At 34.9% G+C, this 18,380-nt stretch overlaps 1 protein-coding gene across 3 annotated transcripts in view; it reads right to left on the bottom strand.

The window, feature by feature from the left end:
- BDP1 (BDP1 general transcription factor IIIB subunit) overlaps window positions 1–18,380 on the bottom strand; it is a 79,414-nt gene that overhangs the window by 42,031 nt on the left and 19,003 nt on the right. For all 3 annotated transcript variants that reach the window (XM_020915572.2, XM_020915582.2, XM_020915591.2), the window contains exons 10-17: window positions 17,144–17,413; window positions 15,843–15,990; window positions 11,853–12,008; window positions 8,490–8,649; window positions 6,808–6,884; window positions 5,742–5,937; window positions 4,682–4,815; window positions 278–2,303 (exon numbers count right to left, since the gene is read on the bottom strand). In XM_020915572.2, the coding sequence (XP_020771231.2) occupies window positions 278–2,303; window positions 4,682–4,815; window positions 5,742–5,937; window positions 6,808–6,884; window positions 8,490–8,649; window positions 11,853–12,008; window positions 15,843–15,990; window positions 17,144–17,413 (3,167 nt within the window). The remainder of the gene's footprint in view (window positions 1–277; window positions 2,304–4,681; window positions 4,816–5,741; window positions 5,938–6,807; window positions 6,885–8,489; window positions 8,650–11,852; window positions 12,009–15,842; window positions 15,991–17,143; window positions 17,414–18,380) is intronic.

The raw sequence follows: 18,380 nt of genomic DNA, 5'->3' as shown, positions 1-18,380 counted from the left end.
CACTGTATGTTCATATTAGCGTTAGCACAAATTCAGTCCAATTTCCTATACTCCTTTTATCGAAGAGTAACTTTAAACTGACATTAAGAACAGTAACTTTAAAAAAAAAAAGAATTTAAAAAATTTTGAAAAAGAACAGTAACTTTTCCACAATTGAAAATTTTTAGTGATTTTATATGTCATTGGATTTAAGGGTAATGATCCTGGAATTACTTTGATAAGTTTTCTCCAAAAAAACTATTCAAAAGATATTTTTAAAGGACAGAAAAATACATACTCTATTACTCAGTGAAGCCACAGTGCTGTCGTCACCACTACTGGTCTGCAAGGAATCTGCCTCAGCTCGACTTGAGGTCCCAGTCTCCTCTGGTTCTTTTTCCCTTAGAGAAATGTCTATTTTTTCTATGTTTTCCAAATCTGCCAGGCTTTCCTCAATCTCTTCTGATCTGCTTTTCGTCAAGGAAATTTCTTTTCCAGTGTCTGTCAAATCTGCCTCTATTTCCTCAATGGCAGCCACCTTTCCTGATGCTTTCTCCATCAGGAAAACATCTCTCTGCCCAGCTTCTTCCAAATCAGTCTCTCTTTCCCCTGTGGCACTGATCCCCACTAATACCTTTTCCCCTGGGGAAATTTCTATTCCAGTTTCTTTCAAATCTATCTCCATTTTGTCACCTACAGTTTTGACCTCTGAGGCATTTTCTTGTGTAGATATTTCTCTTCTATCAGTTTCTTCTAGATCTGTCTCTACTTCCTCAGCAGCATCAGGCATCTCTGGTATCTCCTCATTTGGGGAAATTTCTCTTTCAGTTTTTTTCAAACCTGTTTCTACTTCACCAATAATATCAACTTCCTCTGGGGCATTTTCCTGTAGGGACATTTCTCTTCTTTCAGTCTCTTCCAAATCTGTCTCTCTTTCCTCAGTGGCATCAGTCGCCACTGTTATCTCCTCCCTTGGAAAAATCTCTCTTCTGGTTTCTTTCAAATCTGTCTCCGTTTCTGCAATGATATCAATCATTTCTGGCATTTTCTCCCTGGGAGGGATGTCATTTTTTCCCATTCCTTTCAAATCTGTCTCCATTTCTGCAGTGACATCAATCATTTCTGGTATTTTCTCCATGGGAGAGATGTCATTTTTCCCAGTTTCTTTCAAGTCTGTCTCCATTTCTGCAGTAACATCACTCATTTCTGGCATTTTCTCCCTGGGAGAGATGTTATTTTTTCCAGTTTCTTTCAAATCTGTCTCCATTTCCGCAGTGATAACATTTGTTTCTGGTATTTTCTCACTGGAAGAGATCTCATTTTTTTCGGTTTCTTTCAAATCTGTGACATTAATAGTTTCTGCTACTGTTTCCTTGGGAGAGATGTCATTTTTTCTGGTTTCTTTCAAATCCATCTCCATTTCTGCAGTGACATCACTCATTTCTGGCATTTTCTCCCTGGGAGAGATGTCATTTTTTCCAATTTCTTTCAAATCAGTCTTCATTTCCACAGTGACATCACTCATTTCTGATATTTCCTCCCTGGGAGAGAAGTAATTTTTTCCAGTTTCTTTCAAATCTGTCCCCATTTCTGCACTGACATCAATCATTTGTGGTACTGTCTCCCTGGGAGAGATGTCATTTTTTCCAGTTTCTTTCAAATCTGTCTCCACTTCTGCAATGATATCACTCATTTCTGGCATTTTCTCCCTGGGAGAGACGTCATTTTTTTCAGTTTCTTTCAAATCTGTCTCCATTTCTGCAGTGACATCACTCATTTCTGGCATTTTCTCCCTGGAAGAGATGTCATTTTTCCCAGTTTTTTTCAAATCTGTTTCCATTTCTGCAATGACATCAATCATTTCTGGTATTTTCTCCATGGGAGAGATGTCATTTTTTTCGGTTTCTTTCAAATCAGTCCTCATTTCCACAGTGACATCACTTATTTCTGGCATTTTTTCCCTGGGAGAGATGTCATTTTTTTCAGTTTCTTTCAAATCTGTCTCCATTTCCACAGCGACATCACTCATTTCTGGCATTATATCCCTGAAAGAGATGTCTTTTCTTCCAATTTCTTTTAAGTCTGACTCCATTTCCTTAGTAGCATTAGTCTCCACAGCTTCCTTCTCCCTTAGTGAGGTTTCCAGTCTTGCAGTTTCTCTCAAAGCTGCTGTCACCTCCTCAGAGGCAATTACCTCCTTTGGTACCTCTTCCTTTGAGGAAATTCCTCTTCTTCCAGTTCTCCTTCCTATATTTGGCTTTGGTTTCTGAAATCGAGTCTTTGGAATTCGAACATCTTTATTTGCTCTATTATCCCCCTGAATACTGAAAAAAAAGAAAAAGAAAACACACACATGATCAAATTTTAAACCAGATTGTCAATTGAAGATGTGATCATTAAGAAATTACTACTGAAAAATCAGGAACTCTCAAATTAAAAAAAAATAATAATAATGAAGCACCAGGACTCTTTGGGCCAAATTTAAAAATTAAAGGAGAGAAAAAAATTCCATTCTTGGAAATTACAGTAAATTTTTAAAATAATTAAATCTATCAATAAGGTCAATGAGTGAAAGTGTGTTAAGTCACTCAGTCGTGTCTAACTCTTTGCAATCCCAAGGACTCCAGCCCGTCGGACTCCTCTGTCCATGGGTTCTCCAGACAGGAAAACTGGAGCGGGCAGCCACCCCGTTCTCCAGGGGGTCTTTCTGGCCGAGGGACTGAGCCCAGGTGCTTTGTCGACTCTTCACTGTCTGAGCCACCACAGAAGCCCCAGGTCAATCAGAATAACGGCAAGTCGGGCCTCAACAGTCTCCTGCTAATTGTCGCCCACATTAGTGCTGGCAAATGCCTCCTGAGAAAGACTCTTCATTCTCTACCTGGAGTTACACTAATCTGCATCTGCTATGCCTACCTTTTCACCCCTACTATCCTTTATCCAGACACATGTCTGGATAAGAGTTAAAGAACTCATCTATATGGCCAGAACTAACCAAGATCTCAAATAGCTGGATGGACGTGTACTTTGAATAAGATACAGTCTTATGACTAAAAACTAAGTCTACCCCTCCTCACTTTTTAGAAACAATTCAAACTGAGATTTCCTGTACAGTCATTTCTCTCAATGCTTGTGATTTCATAAACTGGGAATGAAACAAAAGAGAAAATAAACAACATTTTGCAGTCTGCTGAATGCTATTGGGCACATAACAATCACTACCTACTACAAGTACCTTGTTTTCCAAAAAAGCAGCAGCACACTCTGTCTTGTGCTTTGTCATAATAATAGGTGGTAAAACCAATAAAAATGTGTAACTGAATGAAAAACCACCTAGTGACTGGGTACTATTTTGATCTCCCAGACCTTCTCTGATATAGACATTTCTCTTCTTTCAGTCTTCTAAATCGACTTCCTCAGTGGCATCGAGCAGCTCCACTATCTTCTCCCTTGGGGAAATCACTCTTCCAGTTTCTTTCAAATCTGTCTCCACCTCACCTACATTATAGCCCTTCTCTGGGGCACCTGTCTGTAGGGATATTTCTCTTTTTTGCAGTCCCTAGACTTTTTTCAACAGTGTCAGGCTGTAATTAATATTTGTACCAGAGATTTCTAATAATGCAATTGTACAGCCTTCCCAGGTGGCTCAGTGGTAAAGGATCCGCCTGCCAGTGCAGGAGACGCAGATTCAATTCCTGAGTCAGGAAGATCCCCGGAGAAGAAAATGGCAACCCGCTCCAGTACTTTTGCCTGGGAAGTCCCACAGACAGAGAAGCCTGGTGGGTTAGAGTCCATGGAGTCGCAGAGTCAGGCACAACTTAGCAACTGAAGAGCAGCAGCAATGCAGCTCTAAGCCCAGGGTTCTACCCGGAATCTCTAGGGCAGCGCAGAGCAACAGGCTGGGGGTGTAGGGAGGGGATACAGGGAGGGAAGAAAGAAGCAAAGGAACAGAGAAAGATGAGAGGAATAAAGGAATTTTTTTGTCTTCTAACCGAGACCTTTTGAGTAGTTCAGGAAACCTAGCTTTCACTCATAGGTTAGGCAGTATTTAAACGGGTTCATATAGCTTTAATAAAGTATACAATAGGCCACACTGTGAATGCAAAGATTGGTAAAATATGAATAACTGCTGAAACTAGATAGTAGGTACACAGGAATCTGTTATCCTGTTCTCACTACTTTTGTGCACTGAATATTCCCTAAAGGAAAAAAAATTTTAAAGCATGCTAATAGTTCTATTGATCTAGTCTGGTATCCTCCAGAGGGGAAATAACAAATACAGAGAATTTTGGCTGTAAAAAGGTATCCGTTTATACATAGAAGTATTACATACGATTTACGTATGTGTGATCAATCTAAGCCTAAAGAAACAAATACTAAAGTAAGTAGCATTTTCATATTTGGATATAGATACATAATTTAATATGCTTGTCAAGTGATATGAATAACCATCCATGTTATAAATAACTCAAGGTCTAATTTGTGATGGGTAAAATTCATCAAAATACAAGTGAGAAATCAACATGAAGACAGTGAGATAAACTGCCTTGAAAGGTGAATGTATGTTTGCAAATATTATGTAACTTGATAAACAGATAACGAATCAATCTGATTTGCTATTGCTATTGTTTTTAAAAAATGCTGGATAATTTCTAAAACTTTACATACAATTCAAATATTATATCGTCAATAAGACGATGCTTACCTCAGACACTCATTAACAGCCTTGGGCTCATCTGACTGCACATTTTGAAAGGAACTGTCTTTTTTTCCAGATAGTGATGCAACATCTTCACACTCAAAATTTTCACATGACTGATCTTCTATCTGTTCAGGAGTCTTAATAAAACAAACACCTTTTTTAAAAAGTTTTAGATTTTAGAATGAAAACACCCATTTATAAAAGATTTCACTGAAAAAGATGTACAATTTGAGTACAAGGAAAATGGTAAACATTTCAAAACTGTAAAATGATATTCAAGGGGCACTTTTTTTTTCCCAGGCTGGGCTACGCAGCTAGCAGATCTTACCCAGGCCCCCAGCAGCAGAAGCACAGAATCCTAACCACTGGATCACCAGGGAATTTCCTAAGAGGCACTTTTTAATGTTTTTTCTTAAGATATAGAAAATTTCATAAGCCACACCTTTTATCTCATCTCAAAGCCCCTATCCTTCGCTTCCCAGTCAGAAAGCAAGTAATCTGTTAAAATTATCCCTTGGGTTCTGTCTTTCTAAATCTTTTGGATTATTATAATCACATTATAGACCTTGGGAATTACTACAAAAGAAAATTTCAATCTCAAACCATACCAATTTTTACTCATCACAAAGACCAGTTATTATGTAAATATCTAAAATTTATAATCTTTGTTATTGGAATATTATAGTAAGGAGCTTTTAACATTCTATTTTGTTTAAGTCAGTGTTAAAATTCAGACACCTACCTATATTTTCGAAAGAGAAGTATAAGCCTGTAATTCCCTTTGAAAGGGAAGTGTAATCACACCTGCTGAGTGATGGGGGAAGAAAGCAAGTCCAAACATGCATAAGGTGAAAGCAGATGATTCATCATATACATTTTTAAAATCCACAGAGCTGACAGCTAAGTGTCTTCACAATTAGCAAAGCTTCTGGCTATGACATATGGGCATTAAATTTCAAGAACAGTGTAGATAATTGTATAATACTGATGTTTTAAAAAAAAGGAGATGAAAGGAGGCTTATGCTTTGTTTAACAAAAAACTGGAGGTCATCAGAGTACTTACATCTCTGTTGATACAGGATTCATTTTCATTCTTTTCTATACTGGCACCAGATTTTTCCTGTGATGTAAGAGTTTCATTTCTTTCAGCAGCTTTACCTACATTTGGTTTTGGCCTTTGTAATAAGCCCCGCATTAGTCGTGCAGGTCTGAAAGCCTTTGGTTGATCAACTTCCTGCAGACAAGTTTTTTCACTCAAACTACAGTAATTACAAAGAAATAAAATCAATGGTTATTCTGAAGTCACATGATTACTCGTATATCACAGAGAGACTTATTTTCAGTACTCCCGTCTCCCAGGTATAAATAAGTAAACCATTTGGGAATACAAAATAATTCACAAGTGTCAAGAACACCTGCAAAGATACACATACCTCTAATACCTTAACTCTCTAGAACATAGTCCTAGAAGCATGACTATAAAAAAGCACTTTTAAATCAAATTTTCACCACAAAATTGGAAAAAATCTATACCTGACAAGTATGGAACATTATTACCCACTCAGGACACCACTGTGTAACATACACCTTCAGGGCACTAGACGCAGATTATGGCATAAATATACAGTCCAGAATCCACTGGTTCAGATTTATACTGGACCAAGACCTATTCTATTCTCACTCCATGTTCAATATTCTGTTGTTTTTCTGTTTTTGGCAACACCAAGCAGCATGTAGGACCTTAGGTCCCCAACCAGGGATTAAATGTGTCACCCTGCAGTGGAAGCACAAAGCCCAAACCACTGGACTACCAGGGAATTCCCCTAAATATGCCCTTTTGAAACCCCTTGCTATAAATAAGATTATCCATCAACATACATCTTAACCATTAATTTATCTAACAAGATTTGGTTAACTAGTGGACCCACACCAAAATTTATTTAAGCATATTTATTATGCTTGTAATACCAAGCATAAACAGCATTATTAAATGTTTCAACAATCCCATAATTAAAAATGGACTTAATTACACTAGCTGAAAATAAAATTCAGACATTAGCAAGTAAAAAACAAGCCATTACAATCATTCCTAAGAGTTACAATTTTTATTCTATTCCCTAAATACTTACTTAGATACAATGTCAGGTTCTGGGTTCCCTTTCTCTGTATTCTCCATTTCAGAAATACCATCCTTTTCCATGGGATTCTACAAATTTAATTTTTTATATTTAATCTACTTAACATAAAAACTTTATAATAAATAAATAAGTGGAAATAATAAAATTTCTTTTTGTACTTCTAATTATTAGAAGAGAGTTAAAATCATAAACACAGATGAGAACATTTTAAACACATAATCTCATACATTACTAACAGAAGCACAAATTGATATATCCTTACCAATATTATCAAGAGCTTTAATAATGTTCATATTCTTTGACCCAGTAATATCATTTCTTAGATGCTATTCTAAGAAAATATAGACAAAGACTTAAGTACAAAGATGATCACTGGAACATTATGCAAAACAGGAAATACTATAAACTGACAAATATCCAATAATGAATAAACGGTTAAATAAATTTAGTTACACTCACAGATGGAATGTTATAAAATTATGAAGGCACTAAAAATCATGTTTTCAAAAGACATTTAATGATGTGAAAAAATATTCATGAAACATGAAAATACCAAAGTATACAAAACTGAATTAACAATACTACTCAACTTTGTAAAAAAAAAAAAGTTGGAAGGATATATCCTGAAACAGTTGGTTGCATGTGGATTAAACAACTAATTTCCATTTTAATTTTTACATAAGTCTGTATTTTCCCAATTTTCTAAAATTTAAAAACATCTTACGAGAATATAATAATATATTATAAAAAGTATGGAAAGATTTCACATAAGAGGAAAAAAGCAGACTAAAATTTAAAGAATTATTTTAGCAAAATTAAAACATTTTTAATAATACTGGCAAAGATATAATGAAGCAAACAGTCATAATGCTGATAGAAATGTAAACAGACTTTTGGGGGGGGCTACATAGCTTGTGGGCTCTTAATTCCCTGACCTGGAATTGACTCCAGACCCAGGCAGTGAAAGCACTGAGTTCTAACCACTGGACAATCAGCGAGTTCCTAAGATTCATTTATTTTTTTTGACTGTCAGTTTGATAATACCTAACAAGAGTCAAAAATACATTTAAATACTATGGCCCAGTAATCCCTACCACCTCTAGAAATTTATTCTTTGCTATTTACAAAACTGCTTTTACTTATGGAGTTAAAAAAAAAATGGAAACAACCTAAACATCAGAGAAATGGTAGGTAAATTAATAACAATATTAACCTGATACAGCTATTAAAAAGATCAACTAGCCCCAAGAGAGTATAAATTAATAGTTTCAGAGAAAAAAGTTTTAAATATAATATATAACTAAAAAGTACAGAAATGTTTATTTTCATAAAAAGAGAAAATCTATAAAGGAAAGACAGAGGACTATATCTGTGTTTAGAAAAGAGAGTTGTGGGTATAATTTCACTATAGCTGGTTTAAAAAATACTTTTAATAAAAATCTTATATAAGTAAACAAAAGATAGCTTTATCACTACTAAGGATGTTCAAAATGATACATCTGACATTCTAAAGAAAATGTATGAGGCTAGTAGACAATTTATTAATGTGTGAATTTCTTATATCTTGGCTTTATTATCATTTACTTTGTAATCACAAGTTAAACATTTTTATTTCCAACTACTTAGGAAAAAGGCGGTATAATTTTAATTTCCATATGCCTCTTACTCCATACCTTTTCAACAGGAGTTTCTTTATGTAAACTCTTGTCCTCTGCATCTGTTTTAGCTCGTGAAAGAACTGAGTTCTTCCCAACTGCCCTTGATAAATTGGGTTTAGGTCTCTGAAGTCGTCCTCTTGTCATTGGTTTAACAGTTTCTGTTTGATCAGTTTCCCTAGAAAATTAACACCCTTCAAATTTTACCAACATGCAGATGTATTCAAAAGAAATTCTGGAAAATCCTTTAAAAATTCATTTTGTTTTAAGCTTATTTACAATAAAAGTAGCAAAGAAAACTGAACAGAAAGAGCAATGAAGGATTACTAATTTGTTTTATCAGATATTTACAATACTCAGCATTGATAATTAAAATATTGTGGTACTAATACATGAATAACAGATAACTTTAACAAAAAAAACCTGAGATAACTTGAAAATACATATGATTTTAGTATACAATAAATTTAGCATTTCAAAATAGAATGAAATGAACACAAAAGTAATAAATCTTTTTAATAAATATTCAATTAAATGGTGACGGGAAAACTAGTAATACTAGGGAATAAAATAAGTTTCATCCCTTGCATTGTACTTGCAATATATTCCAAATGAATCAAAGATTTAAGTGAAACCACAGAGAAAATATGAATGAATTCTTTTGTAATTTGAAATAGGATAAGCCTTTCTAAAACTTGATTAAAAAATCAGGAGCCATAAAAGGAAAAAAAAGAAAAGAAGGAGAAAGAGAGAAATTTGACAATATAAAAATCAAAAGCTTTTATATGGCCAAAAGATATGTTGTAAGTCAAACTACAAACCAAGGCATGTTTTACAACTCATATTACAAGACTAACCTCTCTAAAATGTAAAGTCTGCCTACAAAATAACACCAATAATAACTCATTAGAAAAAAAAATAATAACTCATTAGAAAACTGGACAAAGGGTATGAATTCACAGAAAAAAAATAAAGATAGGTTTGAAATATGAAGAGATGCTCAATTTCACTCCCAATGAAAAACGTACTGAATACCAATTAAAAGTAGAGCAAGTAAGCACAAATGTGAAAAGATATTAAGAATCAGAGACTCTAAGGGGAATCATATACAAATGTTCATTATTCGAATCTTTTGACTTTTTGTTAGGTACAGAAAATTTTTTAAAAAGCGACTGAACGGGGAAAAAATAACAGAATTACTTACGCCTAGTCAAAAAGGAGGAGGAGGTATATGTATCATACTGAGATACTATTTTCTTTTACAATCTATCAAGACTGGCAAAAATCCAAGTTTGTAACACTGTTTGTTGGTAAGGGAGACATTTCTTATGTTGTTAGTGGAAATATAAACTAGAAAAACTCCTATGAAGAGCATTTTGGAAGTATCTATTAAAATCACAAATGTATACAAATGTACACACACTTACATACAAATATATCCTTTGGGCTAGCAATTTCATGTTTGAAACTTAACCTACAAAGACACTGCACAAAGGTGAAAGGACAGAGGTATAAGTTTCTAAGCACTGCCTGTAAAAACAACATATATAGTCATCAGCAGGGCACAGATAATATAAACTATAATTCATCCATACAACAGAACAGTATGCCAACTATAAAAAGAATAAAGAAGGCCTTGATGTAAAGATATGAGGATATAAGACAAAAACTTGCAAAACAGCAAGTATACTATTCTACCACTAAGTTTTTGAAAAGAGTGAAAAAAAAATATGTACTTTGTGTATCTGTATTAGCTTTAATGTCCGTTTTTGGGTATTTTTGGTTATTTGTGTTTTAATCTCTGAAAGAATGTCAGAAATAAGTAACACTGTTTACTTGTTTGGGTAAATGGGGAGATGGTAGAAGAGATACTTCACTAAATAACTTCTTGTACTTTTGAATGTTTGAACCCCAGGAATATATTGCTTATTCCAAAGACTAGTTTCTAATTTTATTGGAAAAAAATAAGTCTTGGGAATTACCTGCAGTCCAGTAGTTAGGACTGCACTTTCACTGTGGAGGGCACAGGTTTGATCCCTGGCCGGGGAACTTAGATCCCACAAGCCACTCAGCCAAAAACAATTTAAAAAATAAATAAATCTTGGAAATAGAACTACCATATGACCCAGCAATCCCACTTCTGGGCATACACACCAAGGAAACCAGATCTGAAAGAGACACGTGCACCCCAATGTTCATCGCAGCACTGTTTATAATAGCCAGGACATGGAAGCAACCTAGATGCCCATCAGCAGACGAATGGATGAGGAAGTTGTGGTACATATACACCATGGAATATTACTCAGCCATTAAAAAGAATTCATTTGAATCAGTTCTAATGAGATGGATGAAACTGGAGCCCATTATACAGAGCGAAGTAAGCCAGAAAGATAAAGACCATTACAGTATACTAACACATATATATGGACTTTAGAAAGATGGTAACGATAACCCTATATGCAAAACAGAAAAAGAGACTCAGATGTATAGAACAGACTTGTGGACTCTGGGAGAAGGCGAGGATGGGATGTTTCAAGAGAACAGCATTGAAACATGTATATTATCTAGGGTGAAACAGATAACCAGCTCAGGTTGGGTACATGAGACAAGTGCTCGGGCCTGGTGCACTGGGAAGACCCAGAGGGATCGGGTGGAGAGGGAGGTGGGAGGGGGGACTGGGATGGGGAATACACGTAAATCCATGGCTAATTCATTTCAATGTATAACAAAAACTACTGTAATGATGTAAAGTAATTAGCCTCCAACTAATAAAAATAAATGGGAAAAATAAATAAATAACTAAATAAATTTGATTCTCAATGTGACCATGCTTTACTGAAAATAAAAATTCATAAACTAAACAAACACCTTTTAAACCCATCTGAGGAGACAAAGAGGAAATCTGAATTTCTGAGATATCTTTTCAAAGGAAGAGTCTTGCAGTGCTTTTATTGTTTTTACTGAAGTTATTAATTTAACCACTATTTTCACACCAGCAAGCATAACACATAATCTCTTTAAAGCATCAATATCAAAATCTACTACTTTAACAACAGGTATGAAAAATAACTCAGACCAAGTAAAAGTTAAATCTCATAGCAAATATTTACATTTCCAAATTATTTTAGAATTTCATTGTAAGTTACCACTTTCCTATAACTCCTATCACTACTATATATCAGATAAAAAAGATAATCTTTCTGTAATGAAATACAAAAGTAAAAAATTTTGATGTCTCTCAGTCCACAGTACAATTACATACTAAATGGTCTAGAGTACCCTCCTAATCCCTTAAGAAAACAACATTATTATCACTTTTTAACGATAAATTATCAAAATTTTAAACACAAACTTTAAAATCCTACCACGTAAAATACTTACAGTGATTTACTTTTTAGGTCAACATCTCTTTCTTCTGTACAACTACTCTCAGCACTCTTCACCTCACACAATGCTCTAACTCCGCCTCCTGATGAAGGCAAGTCTGAAGTGTTTGATTCTGCAGTCTCAGTTGCTACTGATAGGACATCTTGTTGACTATGAAGGAAATGAAAATATATTGGGAAAAGAACCTTTTAGTAATATACATCTTCTACTAATCATTTAAAAGATTTTTTAAAATATACAAAGTCAAAACTTTGGCAGATGATCCTTCATATCACGGAAAAAACAAAACAGGTATTTGGTTTCTCTAAGATCCTTCTTGAACCATGTTATTAAAACACTGTACCTTAGGAGACAGGAACAGCCATAGAACAGGGTTAAGTGCTCAAGAAGTTACAAAATGAAAAACTCTTAACTACACGGTGTTCACAAATCAAATGTATGTGTAAAGTTTAGGAATTATTTCTCATTAAAATTTATCATCGGTAGTCCTTCATACAGTACTACCGCGTTACCCAAGAGTCATGGAAATCAAGGACACAGTTGCAATACGCACAAGTTGCAGTTCACAGTACACCATGGAAGGAGAGGACCGCTGTATCATGAAATATCTCAACTAACGATAATATAAATAATGACTAGGTAGTGGCCAGCATTCAATTTCAACACAAATTCACATTTAGTCATGCTTTATTTTTTGCTGCCTTTTCTTTTTTTTTTCTACTGGGTGTTTCTTTTCCCAGCGCTCTTTGTATATTCTTTTTTTGGTTAGATGCTACATGTAAAACCTCATAATCAGCAGCTTGTATTTTACTTCATGGAGCCTTTTGTCAACAGAAGTATTTAATGTTACTGCAGTTGAATTTATCAATTTTATCCTTTAAACTTTATGCTTTTTATGTCTTAAGAAAACCTTGACATATCAAAAATATTTCTCTATAGTTTCTCTTAGAAGTTTTAAAGATTCGCTTTAATCTCATCTTTAACCTATGAAAGTTACTGCATAGGGTAAAATAGGGATCTACTATCATTTTTTTCCTATCTAAACACCACTTAATGAATGGTTAATTTAATCTTTACCTGCTAATTTCTTTTTTACCATATATATTTCTTTTTCTTATCTATTTTTATTGAAGTACAGCTGATTTATAATATTGTTAATTCCTGTTACTCAGCAAAGTGATCTGGTTACACACACACACACACACACAAACACACACATTCTTTTTTTAATACTCCTTTCCATTATGGTCTATCATAAGATATGGGAGATAACTGCTAATGTTACCTCTGCCATCTATCAGATTCCTAAATTTCTCCTCCTATATTCTACATCCAGTTCCTCTGAACTTGTCCTTTTCCAGTACCACACTTTTGATCTAGCTTTAGAATAAGCTAACACATTTCATCTCCAGAGTTGTTTTCCAAAATTGTTTTTACCATTCATGACCCTTCACTCTTACAGACTTAAGAATTATAGAATCAGCTCACTGTTTTACAAAACCAGTGGGATTTAAACAGTCATAACAGGATTGTTTTCCCCCCTTAAAAAAAGTCATCAGTATCGTTTTATGCTTAGTCTATGAAGTTAGTTGTGTGTATGAGGTTAAAACTTAGATATCCGTCACCCAGCAAGTTAAAAGACCTGAGGTCTATGGCTTGTCTTCAAACAATCTATTAATCTTCTGAATTGTGTGAATAAATTGGCATGTGTGCATACATGTATTTTACATGACAATAAGTGGCTTTCATCAGATTTTTCAGAAAAGGGTATACAGAGACCAATGGTTCAGGAAAAACAACCCAGAAATATACCCATGCATATACAATCAAATTGTCTTTGACAGGGTGCCAAAACTACACAATAGGAAAAGGATAATCTCTTCAACAAATTATGTTGGGAAAGCTAGAAATACACACACACACACACACACAGAAACTGGACCTTAATCTTATACACAAAAATTAACTCAACATGTATTAAAAATTTTAAGGTAACATTTTTTCTTCCCCTTTCTCAGCTGTGCCACACAACTTGTGGGATTTTAGTCCCCAGACTGGGGACTGAACCCAGGTCCACTGCATTTAAAGGGAACACCTTAAAGGATAAAACTAAAGAAAAACAGGGGAAAAGCTTCATCAGATTGGTGCTGGCAATGACTTTTTTGACATGACACAAAAGGCACAGGTGAGAAAAGCAAAAATAGCCAAGTGGGACTATGTCAAACTAAATACCTGTACAGCAAAGGAAACAGTCAAAAGTCAAAAGGCGACCTGCTGAATGGGAGAAAAGATATGCAAACTATGTATCAGACAAGGGCTTAATATTCAAAATAGAAAAGAAACTTTTACAACTTAGTAACAGAAAAACAAATAGCTCCATTAAAAAATTGGAAAAAGGTGCTTCCCTGGCAGAAGTTAAGGCTCCGCCCTTCCACTGCAGGGACAGGGGTTCAATGCCAGGGACCTAAGACCCCACAGGAGGCTGCAAGGTACAACGAATAAAGAAAGAAATTAAAAAACATTTTTTAAAAAATTGGAAAAGGAATTGAATACACATTTCTCCACAGAAGATATACAAATGGCCAACAAGTTTTTAAGCATTTAAAGAGCTCAATATCACAATCATCAGAGAAATACAAATCAAAACCATAAATTATCATCTCACACCTATTAGGAGCTGTTATATTAATTTTTAAAATGTTATTAACTAAAATATATTAATTAAAATATACAGATACTAATTTCAATAATATAAAATAACGCAGGCAAGAATGTGGAGAAACTGGAATACTTATGAACTCCGGGTGGAATGTAAAATGCAGCCACAATAAAAACAGTATGTGAAAGAAAGTGAAGTCGCTCAGTCGTGTCCGACTCTTTGCGACCCCATGGACTGTAGCCCACCAGGCTCCTCCGTCCACGGGGTTCTCCAGGCAAGAATACTACAGTGGGTTACCATTTCCTTTTCCAGAGGATCTTCCCGACCCAGGGATCGAACCCAGGTCTCCCGCATTGGAGGCAGACTCTAACCTCTGAGCCACCAAGGAAGCCCAAATGCAGCCACAATAAAAACAGTATGAAGGCGCCTCAAAAAATTTAAAACAGAATTATCATATGATCCAGCAATTCTCCTTCTGAGTATTTATCCAGAAGAACTGAAAACAGATCTCATAGAATTTTCTTCAATTTCACGTTTATTGCAGTATTATTCACAACCAAAAGATGGAAACACCATAAATATTCACTGACAAACAAAGCAAATGTGATATATACCTACAAAGGAATATTATTTGACCATAAAAACAAATCTTGTCATATGCTTTAATATGGATGAACCCTGAAAACATTATGCTAGGTGAAATAAGCTACTCATAAAAGGACAAATATTATGTGATTCCAGGTACTTGAAGTATCTAAAGTAACTCACAGAAACAGAAAGTAGAATGGTGGTTAGCAGGGGCCAGAGATGGGGAGGAAACAGAGTTACTGTTCAATAGATAGTTTCAGTCATGCTGCACAACACTGTGCTCAGAGTTAACCACATTGTACATTTTAAAAACTCATTTAGAAGAGTAGATCTCATCTTACGTGTTTTTTACTGAGAGTAAAAACAAACAAAAAACTCTCAGCAGGACATATCACATTCAAACAGCTGAAAACCAAAATTAAGAGAAAATATTTATAGAAAATGATAAACCTATGCAAACATTAACCACAAGAAGGCTGTAGTGGCATAGCAAGCATCAGAACAAAGAGCAAGACCAGGATGATATCACACGAGTGATGCAATGGTGGTTTCGCCAAGGAGATTCAACAATCCTAGAAATGTACGCACCTAACAAAGGAGCTTCAAAAGACATGAAAAAAAAAAACAGAACTGAAAAGAGAAATAGGCAAATTCACAATTACAGGTGGAGATTTCACACTCCTCCTTCAGGAACTGTGAGAAGATGGAGACAAAGTGAGTAACCATACAAAAAATACCTTGATGAAAGAACAGGGTCAGTTCTTTTCTCAGCGTCTTCACTAGAGGATAAACCCACAAGGTCATCTGTGTCCTGTACACAGGGAAACTCTTGTTCCTTACTGGCTTCATCTTCATTAATCTCAGGACTTAAAGACAGGCCTTTATCTATTAATACAAAATGCATTTTATTATAAAAATGATAGCAAAAACATTTTTAAAAGCACAAAGGAATTCACATACAACCCTATACTTTATAGTAAGGATTATGAAACTGGCCCAAAGTGCAATTTCTTAATAGTTGAGCTAATTCTCCTTTATCTGTAATATCTTTAATAGTAAGCCACAAAAGAGCATAATATTATGATGCCTATAAATCACACTATGTCACCTATCAGGATTCACTTAAAATCTTGGTGAAGCTGAACCACATAAAATTTAAATTCTACAGAAAAATTGTTCTGGTCTGCTACTATCTTTTTCTCCTCTCTTTACTTGGTTATCTACTTTAAGTAATCTGTATTACTTAGATATAGTAATCTATCTATATATATATATATATGTATTCACATATATAGTAATCTATATATTAACTCTTAAAGAAAGAGACTAAGATGTCCCTTAACTCTTAGCTCTCATTTCCCAGGAACTCGGAAGTGTCAAAATGTCTACATTCTTGGGAGGTCAACAAAAGAAAACACAGAGGAGTATTTATTTCAGGAGAGTTTCCCAGGTGGCGCTAGTAGTAAAGAAACTGCCTGCAAATGCAAGAGACATGAGACACAGGTTCAATCCGAGGTCCAGGAAGATCTCCTAGGAAGAGTATATGGCAACCCACTCCAGTATTCTTGCCTGAAGAGTTGCATGGACAGAGGAACCTGGCAGGCTATACAGTCCATAGGGTTGCAAAGACCTGGAGCGACTGAAGCTACTTAACACATACACATCCCTTTTATACAAATTAAACAACTTATTTTGGGTTCATAGAGGGGCTCTGTAAAGGTAGGACATGAAAAACTGTGATTTATTAACAGATACAGTACACATTTAACTATATACATGTGACTTGGAACTTTGTTAATATGAGTACCTAAGAGGTAACACTTCTCAAAGATAAAATTTAGAGGAAAAAATTCATTTAACTTCATTTTTTTAAACAATAAACTATTTTTTCTTTAAATTAAAAGGGTTTAACACAGTACCATGAATACAGAACCAATGAATACTCATCATTAGCTGCTATTAATCAGAGGGAGCACAGTTAAGTTATACACATCTTCACAAGTAATATAGGGGCTGTTAAAATATGTAATAAACTTACTTTTGTGTTTTTCTCCTTTAGAAGAGCCTGGCAGAACAGCGGCACTTCCTGAAAGATGCACTTCTTGTTCACTATCTTCACCCTGATTCTTTCTTCTTCTTTTCTTTTGATTTACGTCTAGTTCTAATGCATTCTGTTCTGAATTCTCTTCAGATAAAGTCAGAGACTGCAGTTCTTCTTCAACTGTCTGAGCATCCTTTTGTGACCTTCCTGGGTTTGAAATTTTAGGGCTCACAGACTCATCTCGATTATCATTGGCAACTTTTTTCACTGAAAGTAAGAGAAATTATTATAACTACAAAAACAACCTATAGAAAAAAGCTTAAAGGTGGAGAAGATAAATACTTAAGGATGTCCTAGCAAAAATTTAAAGACAACTTAAACTGTCCAATAGAGAATGACTAAATAAGTTACAATACATTTAAGCTATAGAAATCTAGGCAGTAAATAATGAGGCAGCTTTATATGCAGTAATGCGTAAGATTTCAAAAATTACCGTTGCATTTAAAAAATCAAGTTGCAGAACAATATACACAGTATCATCTCATCTTTATTTTAAGGAAAACAATTACATATATTCCAAGACACAAAAATATAGGCATGTTATAGAAAAGAGTCACTATACTAACTAAAAGGCTTCCCTGGTGGCTCAGATGGTTAAGAATCTTCCTGCAAGGAGACTTGGGTTCCATCCCTGGGTCAGGAAGATCCCCTGGAGAAAGGAATGACAATCCACTCCACTATTCCTGCCTGGAGAATCCCATGAACAGAGGAGTCTGAGGGCTACAGTCTACGTGGTCACAAAGAGTCGGACACAACTGAGCATTTTCCACCTTCATACTAACTCGTAATTTACTAATAATTATCCCTAAGAAAGCTGAAGAATTTGACTTGAGGGCAAGGTAGGAGACAGAGTTCAAGAATTTCATTTTTCTGTATTCTTTTTCAATGAACAACCTTATTAGCAAAGATTTTTAAACAGTTTCTAGTGCTTTTCTTTGAAGATATATTAATAGTTAACTGTATCAAAAAGGTAAAATAATGGGGACTTCCCTGGTGGTCCAGTGGCGAAGACTTCATGCTCACAATGCAGGGGGCCCAGGTTTGATCCATGATTAGGGAACTAGATCGCACATGCTGCAACTAAAGATCTAAGGAGATCTGAGTGCCACAACTAAAACCCAACACAGCCCAAAAAATAAATGAATATTTTTTAAAAAAGATAAAATAATAAATT

Source organism: Odocoileus virginianus, chromosome 14 (genome assembly GCF_023699985.2).
Source record: "Odocoileus virginianus isolate 20LAN1187 ecotype Illinois chromosome 14, Ovbor_1.2, whole genome shotgun sequence".
Lineage (NCBI taxonomy): Eukaryota > Metazoa > Chordata > Mammalia > Artiodactyla > Cervidae > Odocoileus > Odocoileus virginianus.
The sequence above is the reverse complement of the archived record's forward strand: the minus strand, read 5'-3'. Positions and strand labels throughout refer to the sequence as shown.